Source organism: Micromesistius poutassou (genome assembly GCF_964030765.1).
Source record: "Micromesistius poutassou genome assembly, chromosome: 13".
Lineage (NCBI taxonomy): Eukaryota > Metazoa > Chordata > Actinopteri > Gadiformes > Gadidae > Micromesistius > Micromesistius poutassou.
Window position 1 is genome coordinate 17,995,779 of NC_140283.1, and position 12,500 is coordinate 18,008,278.

At 50.3% G+C, this 12,500-nt stretch overlaps 1 protein-coding gene across 1 annotated transcript in view; it reads right to left on the reverse strand.

Moving 5' to 3' along the window:
• Positions 1-1,306: 1,306 nt before the first annotated feature.
• The window catches only part of cd82b (CD82 molecule b), a 19,293-nt gene continuing 8,099 nt past the window's right edge, over positions 1,307-12,500 (reverse strand). Inside the window, exons 4-9 of the mRNA XM_084477461.1 lie at positions 10,798-10,922; positions 9,482-9,556; positions 6,971-7,069; positions 5,917-6,090; positions 3,393-3,476; positions 1,307-3,189 (exon numbers count right to left, since the gene is read on the reverse strand). Of these exons, the coding sequence (XP_084333587.1) occupies positions 3,112-3,189; positions 3,393-3,476; positions 5,917-6,090; positions 6,971-7,069; positions 9,482-9,556; positions 10,798-10,922 (635 nt within the window). The 3' untranslated portion in view covers positions 1,307-3,111. The remainder of the gene's footprint in view (positions 3,190-3,392; positions 3,477-5,916; positions 6,091-6,970; positions 7,070-9,481; positions 9,557-10,797; positions 10,923-12,500) is intronic.

Genomic DNA, 12,500 nt, shown 5'->3' on the forward strand with positions numbered 1-12,500 from the left:
TTTTCTTCTGTTCCCGCTGGCGAAGCGTTCAGTTTCATCAGGAGTAATGGCGTGTGAGACCCTCCGCTTGTCGTTTCGTGTTTTCGCCACTTGCTAGAGACGCACGCACACACACACACACACACACACACACACACACACACACACACACACACACACACACACACACACACACACACACACACACACACACACACACACACACACACACACACACACACACACACACACACACGGGAATGGGGATGGATGGGGAGCATTCTTCTCCAGTGCTTGACAAACCACCAGTGGTTTCCCACAAAAAAAAGCCACGCCGGGCAGGAAGTCACGGTCACATGGCTCAGCCTGGCTCCGTGCGGCCAAGGAAGGTAAGAGAGATGGACTTTGATGGAATGACACTACTCTCAGGTTGAAGTGTGTCCCCCTTTGAGGTTCAATACACCCAGTGGAGCACGAGGGGCGAGGAGAGAGGGTAGGGGGGAAGGGGACAGAGAGAGAGACAGAGAACGGGGGAGATGAGGTGTGTAGGGGGGGGGGGGGGGGGGCAGAGAGAGATGGAGGGAGGAGAAGCATGTGTGTGTGGGGGGGGGGGGGGGGACAGAGAGAGATGGGGGGAGGAGAGGTGTGTGTATGACGACGACAGAGAAAGATGGGCGAGGAGAGGGTGTGTGTGTGTGTGTGGGGACAGAGAGAGACAGAGAGGGAGATAGGGGGGAGGAGAGGTGTGTGAAGGAGAGAAAGAGGGGCGAGAGATGATTTCATTGAAATGCAAATGTAGGTGTCAAAAATGCACCGCAAAAGGTATCTAAGTGAAGCTCAAAGAATCACATTCTTACTCTCATACTTCTTCCTTTGTTTGACTCAATTTGTGATCACTGCAGTGAGGTGTTCATGTCTAGGAGGACGCGATAAGAGTAATTGCCTTTTAATCTTTGTTAGGAAGTTGAACAGTCAGATTGTTCTCAACTGTCATTGGTTTCATTGTCAATTAATTACTATCTGATGTATTAGAAGACAAGAATGGTTTGTGGCCTTTATTTGGTTTATCCATTGAGTTTGAGACCGATGACTCAAAAATAATAACAGCCACTGGTTGAATCTATTCTTGAATAATAACTGTTCTTCAATCCAACAAATGATGTTACATCGCCACCGTGTGGTAGATTTACGAATAGCAGCTTCCAAACAAACTACCTTCCCAAAGATTAAAAAAAAAAAATAACCTTTGAACTTCAAATGAGTTGAGCGCAAAGGTTTTTTTTAAGTAGATATAGTCGATAGTCTTCAATGATAGTAAATACTAAAATATATTTCTGTCTCGTTTATTGACAAGTCCTGATAATACAAAAAAGAAATACAAAAAGAAACAATTAACATAAAACTGGGAAAAGATTTGGTTATTTTACACAGGACATTTTTCGAACATGTAAAATAGGTGTAACAAAATAAAAAACCTTCATTTTTTTTTAAATTAAATTAATGTTGCCGGTTTTGAATTAGTGTCTAGTTTAGTCGGGTTTAAATACTGATATATTAGGCCTATGCTTTTTCAGGAAAACATTTTATTTGGATTTTCTTTAGACATTTGTGGTTTCCACAGACAAAATGTATGTAATTCAAATACAACAAAAAGTCATAAGGTAATCACCTGTTGTTTCCGTATTATTTCTTTGTCCTGTTCATTTGTTTGTGGGAGAAAAGTGTTGAACTGTAATAAATCAGTCATTACCAAAAGTGTAAGTAAATATTTAGCAAGAAGCCTGAAACAAAATGAAACGTTAATTAGTTCCCACTAGAAAAAGACACTTTAAAAAAAGGAGGTGAGTTGGAATGGAGATAACAGCCTGACAAACTAAAATATGGGGCTTTGAGTTCATATTTGGCCCTCAATAGTGCTGTGGCTGCCGAGTCTGTACATCATTAAACACACAAAAGAACGGAAACAAAAAACAACTCAAACAAAAAGTATGTGGGAGACCACTCTTCCCTTACAACACTGCTGACCGCACAGAAACAAGAAGGCAATAATCCCCTCGCAGAGTCATATATATATATATATATATATATATATATATATATATATATACACACACAGTTGAAAAAAGTGACAACATGAAAATAATTATAATAATAACAAAGATAACTCACTGGATGCAACGTGGACACACATAAACGCTCGCACGCACGCACACACACACACACACTCGCCCACATAGTGCAGATCTCCACGCAGAACTGGTCTGGACGCCGGAGACTGCCCAGAGAGAGAGAGCCCAGGGGGGGGGTGGGGGGGCGCGAGGTGGGTGGTGTTAGGGGTTGGGTTGGGTTGTGATACCGCCCCCCCCCCGATGTGGGTGTCACAGACTACAGGGTGATGGGGTTATGCTGGTGTGACCCCCCCCGCCCCCCCCGACCTCCACCCACTGCTCCTACGATGGAAGGAGGCGCTCTCATCCCCACAAACGTCCCTCAAGTGCTCTCTCTGCCTGGCTAGGGAGCCCGACAAGTGTCCCGGAAGCGATGCGATGCAGGGATCCACTCACACGTCCGCACATCAATATTAACTTACTACAAAGAAAAGATGCTACAGCAACTCGTGCGTCCCGCCAAAACAAACAAGGACTCCTTTCATTTCATTTCTACAATATGTCATTCATGTGGCAACGTGAGGCCAACGACTCCAGTCCATGAAGTCCACGAGTCCAGCTGGACTGAGAGGCTTGCACACACACACACACACACACACACCCACACACAAACATGTGCGTGTGGGTGTGACTCAAAATAAGAAATGTACACAGCTGTGTGCTCAGAGAGCGTGGTGACAGCTGCTACGCCGTGTGCTCTGTGTATGAGTGAACGGGAGATATTTTGTCCTGTGTGTGTGTGTGTGAGTGTTTGTCTTTAAACACACACACACACACACACACACACACACACACGTACACACACACACACACACACACACACACACACACAGGGAGATAGAACGAGATAGAGGGATTTCGATGGTGTGTGGGAGATAAAGACAGAGAGAGGAGTGTGTGTGTGTGTGTGTGTGTGTGTGTGTGTGTGTGTGTGTGTGTGTGTGCGCTACAGCTGATTTGAAGCTCAGTATTTGGGGACCTTGGAGTAGTCCTCCACGACGACGCTCTTGCACAGACACATGGACAGGATCATCCCCAGGAGCTGCGGGCACAACACACACAGTGGTCAACACAGCCGCCGGCGCACACACACACACACACACACGGCCACACGGCCACACGCGCAGGCATGCCTGCCATGTCTGCAGTGCTAATTATGACAGATAACCCCCCCCCCCCGCTCAGCCACACATACTTGTGTGCACTTGGACACACACACACACACACACACACAGGGATAGATACCTCCACTACGGCGACCGCAACACAGATTCCAAGAATAACTCCGCAGTTGTCATAGATCCACCCCTCGACGCTGCTTATGCAGCCCTAGAGAGAGAGAGAGAGAGAGAGAGAGAGAGAGAGAGAGAGAGAGAGAGAGAGAGACAGAGAGCGAGAGAAAGCGAGAGAGAGAGCGAGACAGAGAGCGAGAGAGAGAGAATGCAGGTTTAGGTTTAGAACAGCATAGATAGCGCGTTGCCGGTGGACGTGACTCTATGCAGGATACACAGCTGACTACAAACACAGACAGTTGACCGAGGGCATGGGGTGCATTGGTACTGAAGAACACGGTCGCCCCCCCAAGGTGGATTCATTAGAGAGCTACTGCGTTCTAAATCACTGGCGCCTACAGCCCAGTGCCAACACCGTGTGGACAGTGAACAGATTAGTCCACAAAGTACTTCTACTCCAACGTCCAAGTCTAGGGAAACGATGCTGTTTAAAAAGAGTTGGACCGGCTCGTCATTTTTTTAATGTAGGAAACAAAGTTCGACCAAAATATAAACACAAAGCAAACAGTCTTCGGCTACGAGGATAGTGTAAGCGGAGCTGTTTTATAATGACTGGAATATCCAGGCTATCTACTTGTGTATTAGCAACCATTTATATAAGTACATGGACTGAAAACGGAGACAACAGCTCAGTTTGATCCAATGGGTATAATAAGAGGTCTATCATTGGCTTCAGAAAGCTATCGGATGTTCTTTCTGTGAAGATATAATGAGACAGTAACGGTTCTCTCCCTCATCCAAAGCAGGAATACATTTTGCATTTTTTGCATTTGCATTTTGCTAGCATTTCTCCACTTTATCTTGCATGGGGAATGTAAATACAATTTGCTTGCACACTGCCCAGACAAACGCCTACACCCAACTAAAGAATGTTTGGCTAACAAGGTGGCAGGTTCCAAACTGTCAACGGCTAACTGTCAAAGTGTGCACACACCTTAACATAAACAGATTAAAGGAAACGATGAGGAAGGGAAGGGAGATGAAGGCAACGGGACCGACAAAGGGGAAACAAGGGATTAAGACACAGAAGCATTTACACACACACACACACACACACACACACACACACACACACACACACACACACACACACACACACACACACAGGCCTCAGATGACAGGGCCGGGAGACAGAGTTGCATGCTGGGAGTTTCCCCACAGACCCGTCCAGTCATGTCCAACTAACGATGTGAAGGCGTGCGGCTGCACACTCATTCAATTCAACAATGGGCTGACGTGCCAATCGTTAATTATATATCCTGGCTTCGTGTTCCCTCGTGGTGCAGCAGGACGCGGTGTTGGTATCAATAACCTTGTTGATCACACTCTCTAAGAAGGGTTTATCTGCTCGGCTTCTTTCTCATTTCACACCTTCTTCTTTACAGCATGTGAACATTAGATCTTATCGCTGAGGCCATATCAACAGATCACTATTTTGCACGTGCATTAATAACACAAGAAGAGTTGACGATAGACACACACACACGCACGCGCGCGCACACACACACACACACGCACGCACGCACGCACGCACACTAGTTTGCAAAGCACAATGCTGTAAGTTTTGCATGCAGCGCCTGCCACCAGTAAATGTCCTGTACAGGAAGTCATATTCAAATAGATGCTTCATCTGTGGAAACCACAGTGAGTAATTAGATGATATGACGCCAGCATCTGGAAAATATACAAATTTCCTCTTGGGCCTCCACTGTGAGTGATCATCAGGGGAAAGGAAATACCAAGGAAATACCAAGGGACTAAGTAGAACATGAAAATAGATTTGGGTGAGTCAGGACACGGAGTGGCTGTTGTCAGACCATCCAGTTATTTTAAGTTTGCATTTCGCAGTGAATATGTGTCTGTCTATGGCCGGGCAGCAGCTGATTTTGAAATAGAGAAGCAGCAATATGTTGTGCAAAAAGACCCAAGCCAATCAGATCCACCACCTAAGTGACGCTTTCGAATTCGGGTTGGAAGCAGAGGAAAAGCACTCTCCTCCTCTGAGACCTCAGATGTCTGTTCATCTCCTCACGTGGGTTTTTCAAGCTACCGTGCATGAGCCTCGTGGCTCATGCACTGAAACTGCATGATCCGCAGCGTGTGAACTCGCGAGAACTCATGCATAGTCACCCCGTCCCACCCCCTCCTACTTGTTGTATGTTGTACGTCCTGGCACTTAATGCACGCACTTATTACTTATTGCATACACGTATGTCGTATTTAGTTAAAGTACTTAGTTGTGTAGCCTCTTATCCTAGCTATCTTTGTTGTGTACGGGGAACGGGTTAACCTAGCGATTGTCACTTGGCTCCATGAAGATCCTCACTGTACCGGCAGCGATGTATTGTTTCACTTTCTTACGACAAACGGACTTCTGTTAGCGTGTGCTAAATGCGCGACATGTAAATGAGAACGCTCCGAGCGGGGGGGCCGATGGGGACGGGGCGGTTCCTCCGACGGGCGGTTCTTCCGTTTACCGTTTGGAAGACGGGCCGCTCGGCGGAGAGGTGCTCACACAGGCCGCCCTCCGCCACCGAGCTGCCGGGCAGGGTGTCGTTCCGGCAGGAACACGAGTAGAGGACACCGGTGCTGTTCTTGATCGCCAGGTTGTCCATCCAGTCCCCCGGGCCGGTCCAACCGCAGCACTGCATCTGTGAGGGGGCGAGAGAGAGAGAGAGAGAGAGAGGGGGAGAGAGGGAGATAGAGAGAGAGAGAGCGAGAGAGAGGGGGGGTGGGAGGGGGAGAGAGAGAGGGGGGGGGGAGGGGGAGAGAGAGAGAGAGAGAGAGAGAGAGAGAGAGAGAGGGAGAGGGGGGAGAGAGAGAGAGAGAGAGAGGGGGGGGGAGAGGGGGAGAGAGAGAGAGAGAGAGAGCGAGAGAGAAGGAGAGAGAGAAAGAGAGCGAGAGAGAGCGAGAGTGAGAGAAAGAGAGTGACAAAGAAAGAGTGAGAGAGCGGGACAAAAAGAGAAAGAGAAAGAGAGAAAGAGAAAGAGAAAGAGACATGTGCTTGAGTCCATACAAATACATGGAGAAACAATAAGTACAACCAAAGGAGCAAAACTAAACAGAACAAAAAACAGTAAAAAATATTTCTGTATGGGCATAATGTAAATGTGCTCTGGCCCCATTGTTGGGGGAAAAACAGGCTTTGTGCTGGCGGTGGCTCAGGCTGAAGACGGCCACAGGGCAGAGCCACACTTGGCAGGAGACCCAGAGCCAACGGGACCGAGGGCAGGAAGCGAGGGGTAGAAAGCCTGGAACTCGGCGCCCTCACCGCCTGCTAACGCCCCGAGCGTCAGCAGGTCAGAGTTTGCCGATACCACTTTGTGTATGTGCGTGTATGTGTATATGTATGCATGTGTGTGTGTGTGTGTGTGTGTGTGTGTGTGTGTGTGTGTGTGTGTGTGTGTGTGTGTGTGTGTGTGTGTGTGCCCTCAATCCCCTCATCATCCGACGCTCGGTTCGGTACCGCGTAGGCCGAGCGTGTCTTGGTGCGTCTGAACCCGTCGCGTCGCGTGCAGCGACTCCACTCACCGTCCTCTGGATGTAGTCCCAGGTTTGGTCCGTGGTTTTGTTCTGGCCCGTGTAGTTCACCAGCATGTTGTTAATGATGCTGGTGATCTCCTTCTGCAGCTGGAGGGACACAGCGAGGGGGGAGGGGAGGGAAGGGGAGGGGGAGGGGGGGGGGAATACAGTTAGGATGGGGAAAAAACAGTCTCAGTGTTTTGGGGTTGCTTCAACGCTCCGATGGTAATCACTGTAATTAAAACGCCTCGGTGCAAACAGGTACTCTCTCCCGGACGCGCCCGGGGGTGTGCGGAGGGAAGCAACACGCCGTAAAGAAAAGGGAAGCGTTCCGAACTTTGGGACACGTCTGTGTAAGAATAATGAAGATAATGGAAGTTGCACGCGACTTTGTTCTTATTGTTTTTAATGTTTTTAATGAATCGAAACCCGAGCAGTCCAGCGCTGGTTTTGGAGCGTAGGCTCCAAAACCAGCGCACACACACACACACACACACACACACCAGCGGGCTTCCATGATGCAGCGTAGGCCCTGCTGCGCTGGGCCTACGCTGCATCATGGAAGCCTGCTGGTGTGTGTGTGTGTGTGTGTGTGTGTGTGTGTGTGTGTGTGTGTGTGTGTGTCCCCGTGTGTGTAGGCAGGGTGGGGCCAGAGCGCGGTGCTGCCTCCCCCCCCCAGACCAGACCAGAGCTGGAGCACCTCGCCCCGGGGCCCCGCGCGCCGCCCTGCCCTGTGGTTAACCCCAAGTACTGGGTGCAGCCCGGGGCCACAGGGCCGCAGGGCCGGGGAGGTGCATGGTGCTGCATGAGTCCTTTCCCTTTCCCTTGCTGTCGTACACACACACAAACACACACATACACGCGCGTGCACAAACGGCCAAACACACAAATTAAAGCATGCACACACATGCCCACAAACACACTCACACGCCCACAAGCGCTCACACGCCCACAAACACAGACACATGCACAAACAGAAATTACCAAAAAACACAAATGAACAGACACATTCATACACGTACACACCCCTATTCACACAAAGAACCAACAAACACACACACACACACACACACACACACACACAGAGGCACCCCGCCGCTACACACCATGGGAGCTCAAACACACACACACACACACACACACACACACACACACACACACAGCGTCAGAGGGAAGGTAAACATGTGAAGGGCCCGGAGCGGCTCCTCTCCCCTTATCACGAGTTCTACAGGGTGAGGCCGAGCAGAGCCAGGCTCCCGGGCCCCTGGCACACACAACCCACTGGAGTGTGTGTGTGTGAGTGTGCGTGTGCGTGTGCTTTTTGTCACCTGGAAAAACACACATATACTAGCATGTGACACTGCGTGAAAACGTAAAAGCGTGAATCACTTTCGAGTGTGGGTACGTTTGGATTGTGGGTACTTTCAGAGCAGGAAACGCGTTTCACTTTTGCTTTTAAAAAGGGGGTTTTCCCGGAGGGGTTCACGTCGGGTCGAGATGCCTTACCACTGAGTCAATGTTCAAGTCACTTGTGCCAACAGGAAACCCAGAGGGGCGGAAAACTCCCGCAAACTCCTGAAAACCCATTGTTCCCGCGTGTCCCCTGAAGGGGGCACCATCTCACCGGACACCTCAGAGTTTCCCCCCCCCCCCCCCCCCCCCCGGTGTTTGTGCGACGACGGTAACCATGGCTGACAGTAGCCATGCCAACATGTTCCCTATTAAAACATAGCGTTACACAATCGACAATAGCAGCGCTTGCTTCTTCTTCGCCGATTTCTCATCACAATGATTCCCTCGCTCTCTCTCTTTCTGTGGAAACGCACATTACCCCGGAGACACCCTGGCTGGCTGAATCAGCGCTGGGTGAATCATCGGCGGGGGGGGGGGGGGGGATTCCTGGCAGACGACGAAGAGATGAGTCCTGGAACATGTCAACCGACGCCAAGCTATGCGTGTCTGTGTCTGTGTCTGTAGGTATGTGTGTGTGTTCATGATAGGATCCCGGCAGTCATAACAGGAGAAGAGGGAAGGACGCAGGAGCTAAGGACGCAGGACGGAACTCCCTAGCCTTCCCCTGGGGAAAGAGGAGGGGACGCCCCTCTTGGGTTGTGCCTCCTCTTCCCGCTGACTGTACGGAGGTTTAGCCAGCGAAGTGCTTGTAACTCCACCTCAGTGGAGACGCGAGGCCACACGCTGTGATTCTCTGCGGACGATAGGGATTATCCAATGGGATTGTCCGGTTAACTTCTGAATGAACCGGAGGGGGTCCCGGTCTGGTCTGGTTGGCCTGGGACGACCCCCCCCCCCCCCCCCCCGTGCTTGAAGGGGGCAGTGTTGTGAGGCCAGTGTGTGTGGTGGACCGTGTGTGTGTGTGATGGTGGCGTGTGTGGTGGACCGCGTGTGTGTGTGACGGTGGTGTGTGTGTGTGTGTGTGTGTGTGTGTGTGTGTGTGTGTGACGGTGGTGTGTGTGTGTGTGTGTGTGTGTGTGTGTGTGTGTGTGGTGGACGGCAGCTCACCAGATCCCGCTGGAAGTACACCAGCACACCGGCGGTGACCTGGGCGATGAGGATCAGCAACAGGCAGGTGAAGTACTGCGGGGGGGGAGAGACAACGGAGAGGATGTCACAGTCCCCTCACGGCCGTTTAAACACAAGCTACACACACACACACACACACCACACACACACACACACACACAGAAACACCTACGAACACACACACACACACACACACACACACACACACACACACACACACACACGCAATGCTGTTAAGAGCCTTACACACACACAGACAGCTTGAAATTCGAATACCAACACAACTTAGTGTGTTGGTATGTGTGTTGTGTAACGGCCTATGAATGCCCCCGGCCGGCCCCTTCCTGCCGCGTTACCGCCCTGCTCCGTCTGATAGTCATTTAGGGTCGTAGCACATGTGACGTCTTGTACGTTTGTTATTCTCTGAAAGCCCTGTTGAGACCTGTTACCCCCCACCATCACCACCACCTTTCATTTTCATTTGCCATTAATTCTTCTTCACGGATGCTTTGTCTTACATTTTAATCCCCGGATGCACCCACTGAACGTAGAAAGACGATGTAATCTGTTAAACATCCTCCATGGCAGAGCGACCCTGTCCAATCCGACACTACACCACTACATGGTGTGGTGTGTGTGACAATGTGTGTTTGTGACAAGGTGTGCGTGAGTGTGTGTGGTGTGTGGTGTGTGAATGGCAAAGCTGCTCCTTGTGTGTGTGTGTGTGTGTGTGTGTGTGTGGAGGGTATTTGGGGATAACATAAGGGGTGCCAGCTGGTCACTGTCTCTAAAAAAAAAAAAAAAATTAGGTCACTAGTGATTCTCTGTGAACCACTTGCAGGTCAGAACCCCAACACACACACACACACACACACACACACCAGCTTTGGTTGTAATAATCCAAGGTGTTTTAACACAAAGCCCTAAGTGCTCTCTTGCCGACACATACACACACACACACACACACACACACACACACACACACACACACACACACACACACACACACACACACACACACACACACACACACACACACACACACACACACACACACACAGGTTTGATACGTTGCGTTTAAAAGCGGCGTGCTGAGGTGAATCACTACGAGTCACACGGTGGTTACCCAGCGTGCGCCGGGCTCTTCGCTAGTCAGACAGGTGGGACTGACTAAACGCACATGTCTCCCCCCCCCCCCCCGGTCTATTTACGAGCGTCTCTGCAGCCAGCTGGCCCCCCCCGGCCCCCCCCGGCGCTCTCTTTATGACCCCGGGGGTCTGAGACGTGCTTCTCACCAGGCCCAGCAGACACCGGATCTCATAGACGGCGCCGATGCAGCCGAAGAAGCCCATGGACATGGTGAGGGCGCCCACCCCGATCAGGATGTAGGACGCCACGTTCAGCGTGGTCGACGACTCCTCTGTGGAGGGGGGGGGGGGGAGAGAGAGAGAGGGAGATCAAACACACAGTCCCATGTTAAAGTTGGAGAGCGTGTGATAATGAGCACAATGCATAAGAGCACACACACACGTTGAGTCATTGCGGCGAATCAGTTAACAGTTTTTGCATTCGACCCATGAGACACGCAAGAAGAAACGCAAAACACACACGCTCGCGTAAGGTGAGTCGTCGTTTGAGTCGACACTTCCAGTGGTATTAAAGTAGATGCATAAAGCAATGAAAGATACCAGAAACACCGAACATGACCGTATTTTGATTGTTAGGATTGTTAAAGTTTCAGTGTGTTGAAACATTCATAAGTATGTTTCAATAAGGGTTTAATCCCATGAAAATAAAAATGTGTGTGTTTACATGCCCTTCGAATAAGCCCTTTATTTTATATAGGAAAAAGTTGGTTTCACCTCACCAATCCTACCCACTGCTCCTTTAAGGGTGGGGTCCAGATAACACCAGATCCATTCTGTGGTCTCGTGTTATCTGGCAGTGGAGACTCTGCAGAGCCCCAGGGTTAGAGGGCCAGCTTGGACGCAGGCTGCCTGGTTCTTGGCCAGCAGCACCAGCACCTCGTTGCAATCACTTAACACAACGCCCCGTCCCCGACCGCCAATTCACTTCGGCGCACGCACAACAACTTGCCCCTCCATCAAGTAAAAACACAATGTCAATTTGGTCTGGCGCGCAGACATGACGGAAACGGATTAAGTAATTTCAAATCCCTGCTTCGTCTGATCTGATTATCCTCCCCAGCAATCAGAAGATGAGTTCTGTTTATTTTATTAACCTCGCTGACATCCTATCGCGTCACTAACACCTGTAGCCTCCTAGCACAAGCCTTTTCTGACCTCTCAAGTGGGGCTATACTGTGGCAGGACCTAAAATACATTCACTGCCACATGGGCGTCTTTATATCATCATACACACACACAATCATACACAGATGCATACACCCTTCTACATAGGTTAAATCAAAGCAAAGGGTCCTTGATGTGGTGGTTGGAGTGCAATTGCTGGCTAAAAAGGTCTCGCTGGCCGCCCGGGCCCTCCAGCTCGCGTCTAAGTAGAGAGAGGGATCGTATAGAGCATGTGTGTGTGTGTGTGTGTGTGTGTGGCTGCAAGGTAGCATTTAAGAGGAGCAGGGAACCATGTGATCTATATCTAGCATGCCTTTTGCCCGACTTTGAACTTTAAATGGCGCCTGGGTGACTTGTGCACATGCAAGGCCAACCCCCGCCCACCTCACATACACAAAGTGAACATGTAGACATGCAAAACGAGGCCGCTTCATGAATAGAACCCCAACACACACCCACACACACACACACACTCTCTCTCTCTCTCTGTTTCGGGTGAACATCTGTGCGTCGTCTGTGGTGACGCTAACACACAGCCTTCTTCTCCTGAAGTCAGCGCGTGTGTGTGCGCCACGTTTATGCTCGCCTTGCGGCAGGTTTCCACCTCGCCGCTCTGTCGGCCCGGTCGAGGAAAGCTTTCCCGCTTCTACCGTCTCCGAGGAAATTTCCATTCGGGGAGAGGTTTG